Source organism: Crinia signifera, chromosome 4, assembly GCF_055691185.1.
Source record: "Crinia signifera chromosome 4, ASM5569118v1, whole genome shotgun sequence".
In the NCBI taxonomy this organism is placed as follows: domain Eukaryota; kingdom Metazoa; phylum Chordata; class Amphibia; order Anura; family Myobatrachidae; genus Crinia; species Crinia signifera.
Window position 1 is genome coordinate 38,042,141 of NC_139220.1, and position 21,633 is coordinate 38,063,773.

Here is a 21,633-nt window from a genome sequence, read left to right on the forward strand (position 1 = left end):
GCCAGCACTACAGACACCACCATCTCCGGGGGCAGCCAGCATCTATGGAGATTCTGGACATGCCCATGGAGTGATTAAAATGTGGTCCCCACACCCGGTGACACATCTGGCTTACAGTACAAGACAATGCAGGACAAGTACATGGTATATAAGTGTGCAATTGGGAAATCAGCAGGCATCAGGGCCAGATTAAGGGAGATAATAGGGCCAGATAATAGGGGCCCCCACAAATTAAGGGAACCCATATACTCAGAGGCCATGCTGCTGGAGTTTCCCTGCAGCCTGCGCTCCCAGGCAGTGACTGAATGTCAGGCTGCTGCTTTACACACTATTGGAAATCCAATTCATTTATGTCCTTTTTAAGGTGCGGTGCCCAGAACTGAACACAATATTCCAAGTGTGGTCTCACCAATGCCTTGTAAAGAGGCACTATCACATTGGCATCCCTTGAATCCATCCCCTTTAAATACATACCAATGTATAGTTTTGCTGCTGCACTTGAGCAGAATTCCCTATAATAACTTCATTTAGCCTATAAGTAGCTTGCTCATTTTTGTTCTCATAATTAATCACTTTACATTTTTCAATGTGGGTCCCAATATTGAACCTTGCGGAACTCCACTTTGGACCTTACCCAGGTGGAATGTATGCCATTTATCACCACTCTCTGTCCCCGATTGTGCAACCAGTTTTTAATCCAATTACAAATTTTATCTCCTAACCCTAAATTACCTAGTTTCATTAATAACCTTTTATGAGGCACCCTGTCTCTAAGTCCAGCCAGGAGATTTGTTACTATTTAGGTTCTGTAATCTATTTTTGACTATTTCCTTACTCAAATATACAGTTTGGGAGCAATCAAGAGCCGAGCATTTAATCTGTGGGAGATCTTCTGAAGATTCTTCCCTTGTAAATACCAAAGCAAAACATTCATTAAATAATTCCATTTTCTCTTTTTCTTCTATTACCAGGGTACCCTGATTATTTTTAGTGGGCCAATATTTTCTTTCCTTAACCATTTCCCGTTTATATAACTAGAATTTTGGGGGATTAGATTTGCGGCTATTTTACGTTCAGTCTCTAATTTAGTCATGTTGATGGCATTTTTAAATTTCTTATTACATTTTTTATACGCAGCAAATGATTTGGGTGTCCCATCTTATTTAAACACTTTGAATGCCCTCATTTTTTTTTAGCAATTTCAAATTTGACTTTGCTGTTCCATCAGTTCCAAGTAATGGTTCCATCAGTTGGCACAGCCACCTGGCAGTCACTTTAAGAACTTCACCCTGACAGTATATTGGGACGGATGATAGCTAACAAGCATAGAAAAACTTAGACCTTAATTTTAGCCCTTGGTTGTCACCTGCAAGCCCCCTGGTGCTTTAGGCTGCAGTCTAATCAGCGTTATGGTTAATCAGGCACTGCGCTGATGCTACGGGGGAGTGACAGTGCTGCCACTAGGCGGCAGCACTCACACAACTTTAGTTAAGGTCCTGGTCTGTATAGAGATAGACCATTGTGGCATAACCCACTGAGTCTCAGTATTTCTAAGCACCAGAATTCACTTTGCTTAAGAGATGTGCAGTTTATTTTCCATGGAAGCTGATCTCACATGAACTAAGGCAGGAATGTCCAATCTGTGGCCCTCCAGCTGTTGTGAAACTACACATCCCACCATGCCTTGCCATAGTTTTAGCATTCCCTAATAGCAAAACTGTGGCAAGGCATGCTGGGATGTGTAGTTTCACAACAGCTGGAGGGCCGCAGGTTGGACATGCCTGAACTAAGGGGATCTGAGCAGGTGCAGTGCGGTGTAACACTAAGTGTATGTGATGGTGCAGTGTGGTGTAACACTAAGTGAATGCTGGTGCAGTGCTGGGAAGTAAAGGGGGAATGATGATGAAGAGGACCAATGAGAATGAGGAGACGGAGAGGTGAATAGATTCCACTGTTAGGATAATACAATTGGTGCAGATTCTTCTGGTACTATAATACAGGGGGTGCAGATTCCACTGTTACTATAATAAATGTGGCACAGTTTCTTCGGTTACTAGAATACTAGTGGCAAACGCAGGAGAGGGGTTTACAAATACAGTCCACAATCTCCCACTCCGCAGAAGTTTGGAGCAAGAGCCGAAGTCTGGGGGAGCTGTAGAAGAACCTAGTAACGACCCTGGACATTAATGTAAGCATTGGTCTTTTATACACTGGATTCTGTATGGAACACAGTAATAATACCTAACACTATAAATGGTCTATAGCAGGGGTTCCCAATCTTTTTTTAATCACGGCACCCTAGAGTATAAGGATTTTTTTCGCGGCACCCCTAGGCCAAATTTATTTTAATTAGATTGGATTTATATGCGATTCTTAGGGTCAGTTATGTGGAAAAGGGCAGGAATTGCTTCTGTTTGTACACATTTTATGATTGGCAGCCACCAGCACTGGTTTTGCTTATAAATAATTAACCATTAATAATTTGAGTTCGTCCTGGACTACCAACCCAGGGCACCCCTGCATGTGTCCCAAGGCACCCCAGGGAGCCACGGCGCACAGTTTGGGAACCACTGGTCTATAGTATAGGCTGCATTGAACATTTAAATAATATAAATAAGTGGTCAGGAAAAGGTTAAACATACCATAATAAAGACATAAACATAATAGACCCAGTACTGCACTTTCTAAGCACATATTCTCCCACCTAATAAGGCTTCGGTCTCTTCTTCCTGGTGGCTACTCTCTGGCCCAATGCACTGATTGAGGACTCAGAGCCACACACACACACACACACACACAGCAAACTTGGTAGAAGAAGCTGCAGTACTTGTGTATTAGCACGGCGCCCAATTAGCATACGTACGCTGGTGCAGTGAAATCACGTCCCGTTTTTGTGCCGTGCGATGTGATCTCACTAGTTAATATGGTTCCTAAAACACCCCCACTATCCACACCTGCCCGAAGCGTGGCGAGCCCCACGAGGGTATGGGGTACGCGTCCTCCCGACTTGTTCATAACCCCCACTATCCACGTCGACATGGAATTGATTTTATAAAGTGTGGCGAGCGCACCGAGCCTGAAGCGTGGCGAGCCCCGCGAGGGGCCGCGGATTACTTTACATGTATTCCGTGTCCGCTCGCCACACTTTATAGAATCAACTCCATGCCGACGTGGATAGTGGGGGTATGAAAAGGTTGGGAGGACGCGTTCCGCGACCGCTCGCCATGCTTCGGGGGGTGAGCTGGATAGTGGGGGTGTGCTAAATCCCATTGCATCACACAGACATGTACACTGGGGGTGTTGTGCTGAATCGCAGAGCACTAAAAATCGCATGCAATTTTGCGTGTGATGCGATGGGCGGTCAGGGTGCAGTGAAAAATTAACTAGTGAGATCGCATCGCATGTCCCGTTTTTGTGCAATGCGATTTCACTACGCAGAATAGCCACTAAGCAATTAACATAGGGGGCGCCCTGCTAATACACAAGTACCGAAACTGCTACAACTGGGCATGTGCAGCAACTCTAGTAATCATATTATACCATTACTATTGTCATAATTTGAGACCCTGTACTGTTACTATAATACAGGTGGTGCACTCTATGCTGTTACTATAGGACGCACTCTATGCTGTTACTGTAATACAGGTGGCGCACTCTATGCTGTTACTGTAATACAGGTGGTGCACTCTATGCGGTTACTGTAATACAGGTGGCGCACTCTATGCGGTTACTGTAATACAGGTGGCGCACTCTATGCTGTTACTATAGGATGCACTATGCTGTTACTATAGGACGCACTCTATGCTGTTACTGTAATACAGGTGGCGCACTCTATGCTGTTACTGTAATACAGGTGGTGCACTCTATGCGGTTACTGTAATACAGGTGGCGCACTCTATGCTGTTACTGTAATACAGGTGGCGCACTCTATGCTGTTACTGTAATACAGGTGGCGCACTCTATGCTGTTACTGTAATACAGGTGGCGCACTCTATGCTGTTACTATAGGACGCACTCTATGCTGTTACTATAATACAGGTGGCGCACTCTATGCTGTTACTGTAATACAGGTGGCGCACTCTATGCTGTTACTATAGGACGCACTCTATGCTGTTACTGTAATACAGGTGGCGCACTCTATGCTGTTACTGTAATACAGGTGGCGCACTCTATGCTGTTACTGTAATACAGGTGGCGCACTCTATGCTGTTACTGTAATACAGGTGGCGCACTCTATGCTGTTACTATAGGACGCACTATGCTGTTACTGTAATACAGGTGGCGCACTCTATGCTGTTACTGTAATACAGGTGGCGCACTCTATGCTGTTACTATAGGACGCACTCTATGCTGTTACTATAATACAGGTGGCGCACTCTATGCTGTTACTGTAATACAGGTGGCGCACTCTATGCTGTTACTATAGGACGCACTCTATGCTGTTACTGTAATACAGGTGGCGCACTCTATGCTGTTACTGTAATACAGGTGGCGCACTCTATGCTGTTACTGTAATACAGGTGGCGCACTCTGCTGTTACTATAGGACGCACTCTATGCTGTTACTATAATACATGTGGCGCACTCTATGCTGTTACTATAATACAGGTGGCGGAGTCTATGCTGTTACTATAATACAGGTGGTGCACTCTATGCTGTTACTATAATACAGGTGGTGCAGTCTATGCTGTTACTATAATACAGGTGGTGCACTCTATGCTGTTACTATAATACAGGTGGTGCACTCTATGCTGTTACTATAATACAGGTGGTGCACACTATGCTGTTACTATAATACAGGTGGTGCACTCTATGCTGTTACTATAATATGTGGTGCACACTATGCTGTTACTATAATACAGGTGGCGCACTCTATGATGTTACTATAATACAGGTGGCGCACTCTATGCTGTTACTATAATACAGGTGGTGCACTCTATGCTGTTACTATAATACAGGTGGTGCACTCTATGCTGTTACTATAATACAGGTGGTGCACTCTATGCTGTTACTATAATACAGGTGGTGCACTCTATGCTGTTACTATAATACAGGTGGTGCACTCTATGCTGTTACTATAATACAGGTGGTGCACTCTATGCTGTTACTATAATACAGGTGGTGCACTCTATGCTGTTACTATAATACAGGTGGTGCACTCTATGCTGTTACTATAATACAGGTGGTGCACTCTATGCTGTTACTATAATACAGGTGGTGCACTCTATGCTGTTACTATAATACAGGTGGTGCACTCTATGCTGTTACTATAATACAGGTGGTGCACTCTATGCTGTTACTATAATATGTGGTGCACACTATGCTGTTACTATAATACAGGTGGCACACTATGCGGTTACTATAAAGCAGGAGATGCAGATTATATTGTTATAATAATACATGCGGCACGAACACCTAAGATGTTTCCAATACATTTATGGGATAATGCATTCCAATCGCTACTGCACCTCTACACTTACACTGTGGGACACATGCTCTGTGCTACTCTGGCCTCTTAGATGCAAGCCTAGTTTAAAACCATCAACCATTTTTGTGAATATGATCACTGTATTTGACTGAAAATTAGGCCTTTTATGTCTGTGCAGGTAATGAGTTGTCCTTATCAGTCAAGAGTGTTCTTAATTACTTTGGTGTTGCTCCAATATTCCCTCAGACAGCAAGCAGCTTTTTCTCAGTCACTGTGCAGACAGTTACATTTCCAGGGTTTACGTTTAGAATTCAGAAACAGAGTCATAAGTATAAATACAGTAGTTTTGCACTTTTATTAAACAACCAGGACAGCAGTAAAAACAAACTGTGTTATGCTAATTCATTAAAACAGGAAAAGCAAGTATAAACAAACAAAATAATAGACAGTGCGCATACCAGTTAAAGCAACAATTCCAGAAAAAAAATGAGGTGACTTCAGCAGGCTTTAAGAACAATATTTGCTTTTCTCACCAAATTTGATTTACAGACTACTTTTAATGATAGTGAACTTTACACTCGGACTACCATGGCAACCACAGTCGCATGGCATCTATGAAGTATGAAAACGGGCTTTGGAATGCCAATCTGAGCTGTGTTCTTAGGCCCCAGCCTTGCGAGTCCACTAAGGGCCTCCCCCCACCACCCCTGAACCCCCGCAGGCATCCATTGGGAGCAGGGGAGAAATCATTCGATGACCAGCGACCATCAAATGGTTTCTTCAGCGCTCGCAGATCTGAGACATCTCTATGATCTAATCTATGGTCTCTGATCTGCAGGCGCCCCCGCGTCATCAGGCTATTTGCATGGGAACGCCCAGTGTTCTCATGGGAACGCTCATGAAATGCTGGCCGTTCCTCTATGCAAATTGTCGGGCCTGCCGACCCACGCCCCCAGCCCGGACTTTGGTATTAGAGTGCTGTGGGCGCTCACCCACAGCGTCAGCACATGCGCATAAAAACCTATATGCCCAGTGGCAAACAATCGGTCCACCGTGTGAACACATGGGAACCGATTGAATCAGAATACCCCCCCAATGCGACAACCCACCCCTCCCTTCTGTGCTCTGACATGACAGGATTACAGTCTGGAAGCCTATGCCTTTGACTGGGAGCTGTAACTTTTTTCCTTCCAGATGATTTAAAAAAAAAAAAAAAAAAAAAAGAGGTTTGTAGGGGAAAATACACACGATTCACAGAAACAATAATCTAAAATGATTATTAAAAAACAAAACTAAAAAAAACCCTAAAAACAAAACAAAACAACCAATGCGGGATTGCTGCTTTAACGATATAATAAAAACAGACATTAAAAAACAATCGACAAGAAATGGACCAATACACTTTTGTTCTGGCAACTTGTTTGTTCAATATATAAATTTTTTTCAGTAAATAAATACTTTCCTAATAATGAAAAATAGATCACTTCTGCAAAACTCTTATATAATGCTACATTTTAAGCTTTATTTGACTGATAATTTAAAAGGCCGCCTTCCATGTACGGTTTAAAGCAAGAAAGCGCCTTACAGGGCCAGTGCTGTTATGTGGGATTTGTCTGGAGAGAGAATTAAGGATTACATACGTACAGTAAATCCCATTATGGTATATAAAAAAAAAAAAAAAAAATACAGGTCTTAAAAAAAAAAGGTACAAACACCCACACGTTTTTAGTTTGTTCCTTACGCAGGACAGATTCTCTCTCATTTGTTTCTTAAATTATTAATTTCAACATGAAATTATTAGATGTGTGTGTGTGTATGTGTGTGTGAATTGGGGGGGGGGGGGGGCATAGGGATACTGTCCTATTAAAATGAAAGTTTTTTTCCTAAAACAAAGAAAACACAGCTATAAAAGTAAAGTTCAAGCAGAGCTTTGTAACACCAAGAACTTTGTCATTTCAATACAATACTGACTAAAAGCAACCATAAACCTTAATATTATGAGATGCAATGGCAAGACCTAGGCATGAAAAACTGCAAGGGCGTTCACATAAATCTTGTGCCTACTTCCCACCAGATGGAGAGTAAATGAAGAAATTAAAAAATGCAGTGGTTTTTATAGGTGAATTTTGGCACGTTTAAGTTACTAAGGGAAATACCTGTATTTGCAAAATGAATGGTCATGTACCACATCTGCATTCATGCCTATTAACCCTTTGCACATTTAAATGTACAGCATTGGAAAAAAAAATGTGGATAGTAGACTAGGGGGAAATTCAATTGGTGGCAATTTGGCACCTAGACGAAAAATCGGCACTTTTCACCGTTATTTGGATTTGCCCTATTTGATTAAATGTGCCAACTTCTCACCTGGGTGAAAAGATCAACACTGGCGTAACCCACATGGATCAGTTAAATTGCATTTTCGACTGGATTGTAATTTTTCACCCAAGCCCCCCCCCCCCCCCCCCCCCAAATGTGAAGATGCCCGCAACTGAATACAATAAATTTGAAGTAGTCCATTTTCACCTAGCCAATAAAAAGGGACTAGTTGAATACCCGCTATATTGTCATGACGGTAGCCATTCAAACGCCAATTAAATGTTCTAAAATTCGGTGAAACGTGTCTGCCAGATGAAAAATTAACAAAATATCAAATTAGAATGAATCAAAAATGCTTTGGTGTACGAGCTCTAATGCTTTATGTACTACAAAATGGAAAATTACCAAAACAGATTATTTTTGGGGGGGTCACTTAGGGCCTTATTGGTCTACTTTACCAGTGTCATCACTAGGCTACACAAAGGGTTAAGAGGCGAAAATAAAAAATAAAAATTTTGACAGGAATTAAATAAAAAATTGTAAATATACTGAATATATGCTAAGGTGCAAACATTTACTTATGCTATATGGCATACGGTCTTTGGGTCTACACTATTAAGGTCGACATACATTGGGTTGACAACTGAAAGTCGACATGACTTAGGTCAACAGACAAAAGGTCCACAGTCAAAACGTCGACATGGGTTTTAATGGGTTTTTTTTTTTTTTTTGACCCGACAGGCAGTATCTCATGCCCTACCGTCTACTAGGGAGTTGAGCCAGAATCTAATAGTGTGCTGAACGTAGCAAGGCACTGTGTCCGGAGAGTCATGTGAGGGGCCTCGGCGCACCGATACGGTGTCCATGTCGACATTCATGTCACAAAAGTGGGAAAAAAACATGTCAACCTTTTGACTGTCGACTTAATGATTGGGTCAACTTTTTGACCCTGTCGACCTTAGGCATGTCGACCTCTGTCTGTGTCGACCTTCAGGATGTCAACATTAATTTGGTCGACCCAATGACCCCATACCATGCTATATAAGTGCCTACTAAAGAAGCTTATCAGAACCCTTACCACACATGATAATTTGCCAATGGAATCTCTAAAAATCTATTCCAACATGTCTACCAACAAGAGGGAATCCATTGACATTGCTCGCTACAAATGGGAAGTTCGTTAACATGAAGTGCCGCTTGCGGATGTGTGAAAGCGGCTTAGTTCTCGGCAGGTTTAACTTTGCCTTGATCTTCCACTTTCTTGATGGCCACTTGAATGGCCTCTTGGTCTCCCAAAAATTCATGAGGCTTGACGGCGCGCAGGTTCTCATCTAGTTCGAGAAGCACGGGGACACCGGTGGGAAGGGAAATGTTTATAATGTCTGCATCAGAAATCCCTGGCAAAAAAAAAAAAAAAGACAAAAAAGAAAATACAGTTATACAAAAGTTAAACTTTCCCCTGAATCAAACAGCCAGAAGATCCCATAGAGCGAGCCACATACGCTGTATCGTCATGCACCCGAGAAGGGCCAGACCGAGCGGACGATAATCAGATGCCTCAATACACTACACAACGTATGGAGGTGATCTCCATTCATAGTCTACAGTTGGCTGACTGACCGTTCTGTGGATGGCACAGGTATGAAAACCCAACCAAGAGATCCGGTCCATTTTTTCAGGCTGTGCGAAATCATTGTATGTTATCGAGGTTGTTCAAAAGGTTGACACAAGCATTATGTTAGCGATGGAAAGGTCGACAGTCAAAAGGTCGACCTTACAAAGAGGTACACAAAAACCCCCCACAAAAAATACAAAATGGCAGCTGTGGATCACCTATAAAAGCCTTAGGATAGTAGTAGTTCAACCCATGTGCAGTTCCCACTTCCCTGCGTGCAGTGTTGCTCTCTGCTGTGGTGCTTTTAGCACAGGTGTGGCCTGCATATCAGTGCTGAAATACAGACCACACTGTACTAGAAGCGCCAATTGTGCTAGATTGACGGCAAAGACAGGATTGCATGGTTTTGGCAGATGCAGGGTGCTAGAATGAACACTACAGTAGTATATAATAAAGTTGTGCATTCATGAGCTACCGATGGGAACTGGATCCTTCAGGATTTAGTGGTTGGCCATCCATAGAAGCCATACATGAACTGTAATAACAAATAATAACAGCGGTAACAGCGCACCATCAGCAGCAGCAGTAAGACTGGCTAAGCATTGGGTATTCAATGGTTTATGGGGTGATGGGGTGCACGTCTACATGTAGAAAGCTTCTTGTTTTACATGCTGTGCTGTAGGAGAGATCATGCAGCTAGTCAATGCCCACATGGGCGTTCCAGCTTTGGAAGTATAATCGTAAGAATGACTAGCATATCGATCGAACGTGCGTACACACTGCACTTTTGTTCCGATATGGGCCCGTCCGGTCGGATGAATATTAAACAGCACTGAACCTTCGACCGACCGAGTATGGACGGACAAGACCGTTTATCGATCGTACAGCAGGGATCGGGACAGCGTACACACCGATACAATCGAACCGCCGTTCGTCCCAGATCGAAAGAACAGCCCGGCGATTGTATAGATGTGTACCCAGCTTTAGAGCCCCTGGCATACTTCCCAGGATGCTGGCTGTTGGGATTCCAGCATCTGTATTTATGGTGATGTCGGCATTCTGGCGTCAGGATGCCGACAGCATCCCCTTGTGAGGGGGTTACAGTTTTGGTCCTTTTGGTATATCGGACTTTGTGAAAAAGCATTGCACTCCGATGCCATTGGTGGAAAATTGGCATTCACGTGGGGTAAGGGTCAACTTGTAAACCGTACCTTTGACAGTAAAAAAAGGTTGACAGTCATTAGGTCGACAGGCCAAAGATTGACACACACAAAAAGGTTGACATGCATTAGGTCGACAAATGTCAACATGGACACCGTATAAATGCCCCGCTTCGCTGGCCATGCTTTGGGCACAGTGCCTCGCTGCTCATGGAACACTTTTTATATTCTCCTTCTATGTGCACCGGTATGAACAAGTTTTTTTAAATCAAGAAAAACTCTTTTCAATGTTGACCTTTTGCTTAGGTCGACCCTTTTGGTGTGTCGACCAATAGTGGTCGATCTTTTTACTGTCAACCAAATGATGCATCCATTCATGTGGCTATGCCACCGGCAATATGAATTTGGAGCACACAAAAGCACTATGCCGGGAACATGGTTGGGGGTATCCTGGGTATAAATGCCAGGGAGCCCCCATTCGTTATGAATGGGGTTGGTGCTTTCCTTGCACTTTGCTACAGAAAGTAGGTTTCATCCCTCACGGTTATAAAGTATTCAGGAGGGATCTATTTGTGGCTGGGGAGAGGGCAGTCAGTTCATCAACCGTACTAATGTTCATTCTAGCACCCGCTATCCTTTGAAAACCCCTGCAGTTCCTCTTCCCTGCCTGGGGTGTCACTGTCTGCTGTAGTGCTTCAGTGTGATCAGTATATCAGCACTGATATGCAAACCAGACCTGTGCTAGAAACACCACAGCAGACAGCGACACCCCAGGCAGTGAACAGGAACTGCATGGGTATTTAAAGATGGCGGGTGCTAGAATGAAAACTACGTATGGGACTAATAATATACACGGGTCTTATAAGCTGCCGCTCACAGACAGTACAAGTCTGGGGTCAGCCATTACATATCACTCACTGTACTGAGCATGTTACTGTATGGTATCATTTACAGCTTAGCTTAAGCTATCAGCACCAGGGGAATAACCAATGAGTGAGCTTAATAGCAGCAAGCATTACAGTAATGATGACATTACTCCAAATACAATGTACCTGTCCCTTATTACCGAGTGATCCTTGTGGAATTCATATTGAAACAGAGTGCAAATATACATGTCTAACAAGCCGGGTTGGACTGACCTATACAGGGGGGGGGGGGGGGGGTACAGCTGAAACCCTTAGAGCTGTTGACTACAAGTCCCATCATGCCTTGCCACAGTTTTGCTATTAGGGAATGCTAAAACTAGAACAGCTGGAGATTAGGGAATGCTAAAACTAGAACAGCTGGAGGGCCACAGTTTGGACATGCCTGCCTTAGAGGGTACCAACCCCGTCCTCTAGGGATCTGGATCTAGGCTATGCACTTATACATATGTTACATTATACTACACTGAATTGTGGTTTATTATATACAATGCATAGTGGTTATGAATTTGGTACATTACAATGCAAGCACTAGTAGTAACGTATATATATATATTCTACTATCTCTGCATTCCCCTGGAGGGCCCTTCATGCCCCAGTCTGAGACGACTGTTAACCAGCCATTAAGGTACATTGTACAATGATTTGGATAAGGCACTTTCAGGACAGTCTGCTTGTTGAGTGATGCTGTTAATAATCACAGTTACTGTTTAGCTATACAAGAGGTCAGCACTGCCTGTGTGTAGGTGGATTATATAACACAGCTGTGCACAGGACAATGTCAGGAGCTCTGGTCCTGTACACACAATAGTTTATAAACATTAACAACTTCCTGCTTACTGAATACAATGCGCTATTTGACAATCGCTCTGCACATGAAAACTTTCCATCCTTGTCATAGTGCCGCAGGGGAGCAAACAGCACTCCAATCCTAGCTGATGGAACAGAGAAACTTGTATTCTTGTATGTGCGCATGTTGAGGCATCTTATTGTAAGCATATTATACACCATAGCTGCCTACCCTCCTGCATTCTGCAGGAGACTCCCTGAAATAGCAGCAATCTCCCTCTCTCCCTCATTAGTCTAGCAATCTCCCTCATGTCACCTAGCCCACATTACACTGTTACATTTTGTGTCTTGAGGTGTGGCAGTTTAAAACCAGGTGAAAGCCAGCCACAGAACCTGTGTAATTAATATGTGTCCCGGATTAAAGGGATGAGTTGGTCACCCTACCTACATCGTCTACAAGGATAATTGAGGACATCTCTAAGGAGACAATGATTTGATAGAACTATCTATTCCAGCTCATCAGTCTAGACTACTGTCCACAAATGTAAGCCTATGATGCTGAAATGAAAAAAAAAAAGATTATTTACAAATGGAGACCTTAAGACCTATCCTGCCACCAGAGGGCGTAGCATTTACTTCATCCAAGGAGACGGCCACACTTTCCAAAAATAAAAAAAAGTACGGTACATTTTAGTACAGATCCAACTATAAACATCCTTGTAAAGTAAAAAAAACTCAAAAACTCGCGTTGACCTTTTTAAGTGTCGACCGTGCCCATGTTGATCTTAAGCTTGTGTCGACCTAGCAATGTTGATATATGGGATGTCGACCATTTCCAGGTGTCGACCTAGTCACTGTGGACAATTAGTGGACGACCCACTATTCAGTAACCATATGCAGCACAAGCCCTACCATTGCTTCCCCAGTGCTGGGTCACAGATTCAACTCTTCGCCGCCATGGGAACGCCCAGCGTTTCATGGGCAGTCCCATGGAAATTCGCCGGTGACGTGGGTGCAGGCAGCTTCCCGTACAGGGAGCCGTAGATCTAAGTCACCAGAGAGGTGTCTTAGATCTGCGAGTGCTTAAATCAGAGAGTATGAGGAGCCGCTGAAACCAGACGGAGGCCGGGAAACGCGTTGTTAGTTTATTTCCTTGTACACCATAGAATTATTATTTTTTACATTTTATCCAGCATTTCACAATCACACTTGTTTTAATCTGTGGACTCTGGAGATAGCCGTCATTCTGGCTTCAAAGAGCCAGCAGCTGGGAGACATGGGGCCAGATGTGTCAAGCTTAAAAAAAGTGATGAAATGAAGAGTGATAAACAGCCAGCCAATCAGCTCCTACTTGTTATGTTACAGGCTGGGTTTGAAAAATAACAGGTAGGAGCTGATTGATTGCTGTTTATCACTATCCATTTGATCACTTTTTGAAGCTTAGTGCATCTGGCCCATGGAGAGCTGAGATTCACCTTTAAGTATGAGAGTCGTCAAACAGGTACCTGTAATTATCACAACAGACTGAACTTTATAGCATGCATACTAACCATATGATACTAATACCATTCATATATTCTCTGGATTATAAACCTGCACAATACTTGACAGTACTACCACTAAAAAATACTAACAAAGTGACTGTATGAATTCATTTGGACCATATAACCTAACAGCTAAATACACAAAGGGTGGGCTGCTATTGGGACTTTGGTGATTGAATTCCTTATGGTACAGTGAAGTGTTTTGCCAGCTTATCATTCTATCCAACTTATTTCTGAATGTGTAGCTATGAGCAATTGCGTTTGATTGTACATTTGTGTGTGTTTATTATGTATGCTGTACAGTATTTTATGGTCTTATAATGAAGTACATATTGTTATATTAAATCCAATTAAGTTAACCTTCAGCACAGGTACATATACTGTACATTGAATTCCACAGGAGTTCTGCTTTCTACAAACATATTGGTAAGTCAGGTGGTATCAAACTAAATAAAAGTACCGAAATTAGAATGCAAGCTCCTTTGGGACAGGGGCTACTGTAAGTAAATACACACACACGTACGTACGTGTTCTAGAATGCATTCATTTTAAAGTTTACTGTATCCAGCTTATCGAGAAGTGCTATAGAGAATTCATTATATAAACTGAACTTAGTATAGTAAAAAAAAAAAAAATGGCTTCACTGCAATTTACAACCCAAGGGCAAAAGCACGCGCCACCCACTCAATGCTTTTTCTATAGAAACAAAATCACCTTAACCATTAATTAAAATTGCACATCTAAATCATTATCAAATCACACGTGAATCATCAAAAATCGGTGATGTCACTGTGGAGTAGTTGTACTCACAAAAAATATTGCTTAGCCATTAAATAAATATATGCACAATCTTAGATATTGAAAAAAATATTTACAGTATAATTTATTTATTTATTTGCACATACATTTCTGTAAAATGTATATTTGTAACGTGATTGGTAACCAATATACTCAACTATGGGTCAAGCATAAAAGTTTTCATATGATTAGGTATACACAGTTATTAAAACTATCAGATAGCAATATAGTTACATTCACCAGAGCAGACCATCTGACTTGTGTAAAAGGTCACTAGGGAAGGCATGGAGTTGCTGCATATAGTGTTACACCTTGAACTCTTATTGAAAGGCTATGTACTTTAGAAAGGTCAGACAGACGTCTGGGGCTAGATGAGCATCACTCAGTTTTGTCTCTAGAAGACTTATACCTATTTCACACTAGAAAATGCAGGGATTTACCGAGAAATACGGTCCAGGGCTCAAGCAGGGACATTCCCAGGTTGGCTCCTTTCACACCGGCCTAGTCCCTGCATTTTTGGGTGTGAGGGGGGCAGCAGGGTCCAGACCTCAGGGATCCGGGCAGCGGCGGCTGGGCGCTTGTAGCGGTATTAGCCGCTGCTGATTTTCAAAACATTTTGAAAAGACAGGCCGAACGATGATTGGTTGAGAGGGACCAGCCAGAATCTTCAATAAGTTTTCAAATCCAGCAGCTCTTCCAGCCCACGGCAAATAACGCTACAAGCGCCCAGATCCCCCGCAGTCTGGACCCCACCACCCACTGTCCGGACCTTGCTGCCCGCCTCCAGGTAATTTCCTTTCACACCAGCCAGTTACCCGAGCTGGTCGTAGGGTGCTAGCTAGCAGGGTATAAATCCTGGCAAATTTTCGTGGGGATTTGGCCTGGGAACCTTGCACAATAGCGCTAGTCATGGGATTTTGGCTGGTGTGAAAAGGGTATTAGCAAGCTCTAGGGGTAAATGGAATAGGTGCAAGAAGCTTGTTGTGCGAGAGCTGGTGTGTGAATGTCCCAATGATTAAAGCAGCAATCATTTACAAGGCCAACATGGCTTCCAACGTTCTGTTCAGAATGGGAAAAATTCCGGACAGCAGCAAAAACACCATTGTGCGACATTATGCACCTATGTCTTGCACAAATGGACCAATTTATAGGGAGAATTATATAGCTTAGCTCTCCAACAATCTATACACAATCATTAGAGGAGGGTGGTTTGCCTGGAGTTCCAGCACATAGCTACATCTCCAGCATCAGACTGGAGTATGAAAGAGCCAGTATAGTGTAGCATATTGTGGTATGAAATGAACTTGGAGCACTGTGTGGCATAATGTGAAGCCAGGAAACTACAGCGAGTTCAACACATTTGTAATGCTGGGAGTATTACTTTTAGACAATATTTGCAGCTTATCACTGTGACAATTTGATTGGTCTGTGTGCCTCACCCCACAAGCCTGTATCCAGCCCTAGGAGGAGAATGTAATACAGATTGGTGAACTCTGTCAGACAGGTAGAAATCTATGGCAGAGAAATAAAAGAAACGTGAACCATGAATAACAGGGGCATTATATGAGATGTATAGAAATGTGTAAAATACTAAAAACAAAAACACACAACACAACACACACAATGCAGAGAAAGATGGCACTTCCCACTCGCTAAAGGCACTCGTTGTTAATGGACATTTCAGTGTTATTTAACAATGCTTTCCTCAGGGTGAGGTGGACGTTTCAGTGTTATTTAACAACGCTTTCCTCAGGGTGAGGTTGTTTTTTCAGTTTTTCTTGTTCTTATTTTCAAAATGCCACAGCTGAGATTATTATTTGGGTATATTCAAATGCCTTTTATTGATCGCACATGTAAAACCAGATCTTATCATGAGGGATTAGACATTTTAATGAAAATGGTGGAGGATATATATATATCTATATATATATGTCTAGTGTCCATTTGTGTGTCTCCAAAACACTGCCATCTGTTGGCAGCGAGTGAAACTACATCTCTTTCTCTCACACACATGCACAAACACAGAGACAATCACACGGTAGCAGACTAGCTTTCGAAGCATTTGCTTCGAGCAGGCTTACTAGTTCTATTGACCACACAATGGCACATATAAGACCTTTTGCAGTAATATAAAATATAATAAATGGGCCATTTGAAAAATAAAAATGTTTGAAGAATAAAATAACTCATCCTACATTCCCAATAGTCTTGAAATTATCATTTTTACTTTTTCGATCATTTACGTATAGACGTGTAGCTCATTTTGTATATAACCCCCTTTGTAGCTACATGATTGTTTATTACTAATCATTATTACAAAGAACACATGCTTAGGATGTGCATTTTAAGAATATACTCTGATTATACAGCTGGATCTTTTCTACTCCAAAGAATTGTTGCCTTTACAGTACATCACATTTAGGATCTTCGTTATTTTATCACACAGCAATAAAGTGGGCAACATGTTGAAAAAAGAGAGCACCACTGTACAGACTTCAGACTTCCTGTTCTCTTGGGAGGCTTCACACACTATACCAATATGGCCGCTGAGATATTTATGGAGCATGTGCAGACAGAAGGTTTCTACTTCGCTCCAGAGAAATCTGCACTTGACTACCATCCACAATGATCCCAGTTCCTGCACCACAGTGCCTACAAATACTCAGTGGCTCACCACTGGTTAAATAACTGGGCTGTTCAGTTTGAGTGATATCCACTGGTGTGTAGCTATATAACTGCAATATCAGAAGCCATGTGCGAAAGGAACAGCTTGGGACGGGTCAATGTGAAGGACCATTGGCTAATGTTGGGAAGCTGCGGGTCCCCACCCCAAAGGTACAAATTTGCATGTGACAGATCCAGATGTCTCCTCACCTCAACCCAAATTGAGCCACTGGTAAATTCCACCATGGCCCACTAGTACTTACAAGCCTGAAGTCCGGTGCCCCAAATCGTATAGCCTGTTCACTGGCCCAAGGAGAAGCCTATGTAGCTTAGGAAGATTAGATCTGTGTGAAACCTCCACCATGGGAGTAACTGGAAGGAGGCCAATTACATGACAGTGACTGCATTACTTGTTCAAACTTGTCCTACATCTGGCCACTAGCGCGGTAGTCGGCCACAATTAACAGCTGAACATTGCTGTGATGTTAGCATGGCACTGGTGCTATGTAACCGACAATTAAGGAACTTAATTGTACTGAACTGACTGGTATCGTTCTCTAAGCATGGTGTGTACCGTCACCATTCTTCACCCACAATGCATTGGTATATCCCGTAGAATGCACAATATTTATGTTACTATACTGTACAATTTGCTATATACAACATTCATTTAATTCCACCAAAGAATTGCTTCCAGAACTTCAAACGGGGCAGATGTGTAAAGCCTGGTAAAGTGGAAGCCAGTCAGCCCCTAACTGTCATTTTCTAACCCAGACTGTAACATTACAGTTAGGAGCCAATTGGCTGCTGCCTTGTCACCTTCCACACTTCTCCAAGCTTAATACATCTCCAGTGGTGTCAAACTCATGGCCCTGCAGCTGTTGTCAAACTACACATCCCAGCATGCACTGCCACATTTTTAGCAATCCATTATATAAAACCTGTGGCAGGGCATGCTGGGATATGTAGTTCCACAACAGCTGGATGGCCATGAGTTTGACATGCCTGATCTACACTGTTCCTGATGTGAAGTGAAAACGAGAATAAAAAAAAAAAAAAAAGGACATTCACTAGAAAAACCAAGAGTGGAAGCGGAGCCGTCCTTCCTTCTTGTGGTTTCCTATAGCGTTGCCAAGGTTACGCCTGGGCTGTAGGCAACCATAACAGAGAGTACACAAGTCGTTACCTTACAGATGAAAAATGTGAGTCTCATTAAAGCACAATTGCCCTCCAAAATAAATATATGTAAAAAGCACACAGAACCCCCATCCCCCCCCCCCCCCCCCAAATGCACGCACAAACAAACAATTTGCTGACCACTAAATACCATGCTGCAGGGTAAGCGTTAATGAGGATGTACTGTATCCGGCTGCCTGTATTAGGGTCTGTCCGTCAGCAGACCTCCAAGCCTTGCTCGAAAAAACCATTGGGTAAAGCAATGACTATACTGCTCTCATTTAAATAGAAGTATCAATAGAACTATCAATCTCACTAACAGCAGCCTATTTATACTGTACTGGATTTCACATTGATGAGAAGATTAACAGGGCAATATAATGTGCTTACTAACTTACCTAGTGCTCATTCTAGCACCCTGCATCTTTCAAAACTAGTGCAGACTGTCTTCCCTGTCTGAGGTGGCACTTTCTGCTGTGGTGCTTCTAGCACAGTATGGTCTGTAATTCAGCACTGAGATGCAGACCAGATCTGTGCTAGAAGCAGCACAGCAGAGAGCTACAACCGAGGCAGGGAAGAGGATCTGCATGGGTTTTGAATGATTCCGGGGTCTCCAATGGACAATATTACCTACCTTTGCACATTCCTATAGACAACACTGAAAGACAGTTTTTTTGTGCCGACAGGCGGTATTTCATCCCCTACCATCCACTAGGGCAGTGATGGCTAACCTTGACACTCCAGCTGTTGTTGAACTACACATCCCAGCATGCCCTGCTACTGTTTTACTATTTTACCATGTTAAAACTGATGCAGGGCATGCTGGGATGTGTAGTTCAACAACAGCTGGAGTGTCATCACTGCACTAAGGTGTGGAGGGAGAATGTAATAGTTAGTGCGTGAGCGCAGCGAGGCACCATGCCTGAAGCATGGTGAGAGCAGCAAGCTGTCGACCGTCCCATTGTTGACCTAATGCTTGTGTCGACCTAATCCCCTGTCAACTTTCATAGTGTCGACCCTATAATCTGCCAATTTGCAAAACTAAAGAAAACAACTGATCTACGAATGACAGAAGCAGATTGGTTGCTTTGCCTAATCTCTCTCTCCAAAACCAAATACATCTCCCCCTGACATTGTTACACTGGGTGTGGTATGCGGCTCCGACATTTACTTTACCGACAAATGAATCCCGACCGCCGGTACTCCAAAAGGGGGACGAGCGCAGAGAATCCCCTTGTGGCTCGCTGCACTGGCCACACTGCGGGCTTGGTGGCTCACTGCACTCACTACAGATTCTATTCTCCATCGCGGACCCCCACAAGGGAGAAATGCCCTTGTAAATCAGGACCCCGACTGTTGGGCATTTTACAGTCAGGATTCCGATGTTGGTGTACTCACAGTCAGGATCCTGACTGTCGGAGCCTCATCCGGCACCTGTTACATACTGTACTTTCTGATGTGTCAGAAATAAGCCATGGCCAAAATTGTGGGTTTGTGGGTTGGGCTCAACCCTATTTTGTGTGCACAAATCTAAGACACTGGATTAATACAAAACTTTTCTTACACAATCTATTTATATATGGAGTGATTGTGTAATCAGAAAATCACAAACTCTGTACATGCAAAATAAGATATCGAAAAGAGAATTGTGGTTAGATTGGATATAGCATCATCCGGTTTAGATGTTCTTGTGCACAGCATAAAGATTTCCTATGACAGATGACAGTTCTGGTTCCACATCCTGCATGGAAACTTATGTCAAAGCACAGAAGACGACGCATAGCTATTTTAGGAATAACTTTGGTAGATTTTTTTCATGATTGTAAAAGTCATTTCAGATATTACAAGCGCTATGCTTCAAACTAAGATAAGGTCATTGAAGTTTCAATGGAAATAGGAAAATAGAATCCTCTGGGTTCAGTATTAGGGCGGGATGTACTAACGGGAAAATGCGGTAAAACACCCGTTTTACCGCATTTCCCTATGTATTAAAACCCCGCCGCCCAGTCAACGCATTGTAGGCTTGGGCTTCTTTCGCCTCCCGCCGTCCGCGCCCCCCCGCCCCCCCCCCCCCCCTCCCGTCCTCCTTTAATCTCCTCCTCCCACCAGGTGTCACAGCCGGGAGGACATCTGGCTTCAGGGGGGAGGAGGAGATGCAGGGGGACGCTGGCAGCCGCCGGGAGGTGACGGAGACCCCCGCACACCACATCACAGGTATCGCAGGGTCTCAGTCACCTCAACCCGATGCTAGCCGCATATGTTAGTACATATGCGGCAGCATCGCGGCAGCTGTTACGCGAGGGGGAAGCGATGTATATTAATACATCTCGCCCTTAGTGTAATGGTGTGTACACACGGTACAATCCAGAATGAGATTTTGACTATATAGTCAAAATCGCATGCAGATCACACAGGTATTTTACTTTGCGATCCCGTTGCACGCTCTCGTGCCAGCACAAATCGAAACCCAGATAGACAGGGCAGCAATGACTATATGGTGGAAATCTAATGCAGATAGCATAAATTGTATGTAAACAGCACATGCGTTAGCAAAGATTGCATAGCAAGTCGAATAGCAAAGGAATCTCACTGTGTGTACACACTATAACCGACAGCATCTGGCGCAAAAGCTAAAGTCTTAAGGCCCCCATACACCAGAAAGACAATGTACCTAATCATACAATCTCAAGGGATTGTATGCATGGAATGTGATCATTCGTCAGACTGCATTTAGGTCTACAGTCATTAGGTCGACCCCACTAGGTGGACTGGCAGGAAGGTCGACCTGACTTAGGTCGACATGGGCCAAGGTCGACATGACTTAAGGTCGAATTTGCATAAAGGTCGACATGAGGAAGGTCGACTGGTCATAAGGTGGACATGGGTTTTTCACTGTTTTTTTATCCGAATGTCGACACAGTCGACATGGACACAGTTGGCAATGAGAATCGGACCCTCGCTTCGCTCGCAATGCTTCGGGCACGGTGCCTCGCTGCGCTCGGCACACTATTTTATTCTCCCACCACGCCCTAGTGGATGGTAGGGCATGAAATACCGCCTGTCGGCACATGTCGGCTCAAAAAACAGTGAAAAACCCATGTCGACCTTATGACCAGTCGACCTTCCTCATGTCGACCTTTATGCAAATTCGACCTTAAGTCATGTCGACCTTGGCCCATGTTGACCTTAAGTCAGGTCGACCTTCCTGCCAGTCCACC

The 21,633-nt window shown here is 43.3% G+C and overlaps 1 protein-coding gene across 1 annotated transcript in view; it reads right to left on the bottom strand.

The window, feature by feature from the left end:
* Positions 1–5,757: 5,757 nt before the first annotated feature.
* BPGM (bisphosphoglycerate mutase) overlaps positions 5,758–21,633 on the bottom strand; it is a 33,325-nt gene continuing 17,449 nt past the window's right edge. The window contains exon 3 of the mRNA XM_083181592.1: positions 5,758–9,143. Within this exon, the coding sequence (XP_083037718.1) occupies positions 8,965–9,143 (179 nt within the window). The 3' untranslated portion in view covers positions 5,758–8,964. The remainder of the gene's footprint in view (positions 9,144–21,633) is intronic.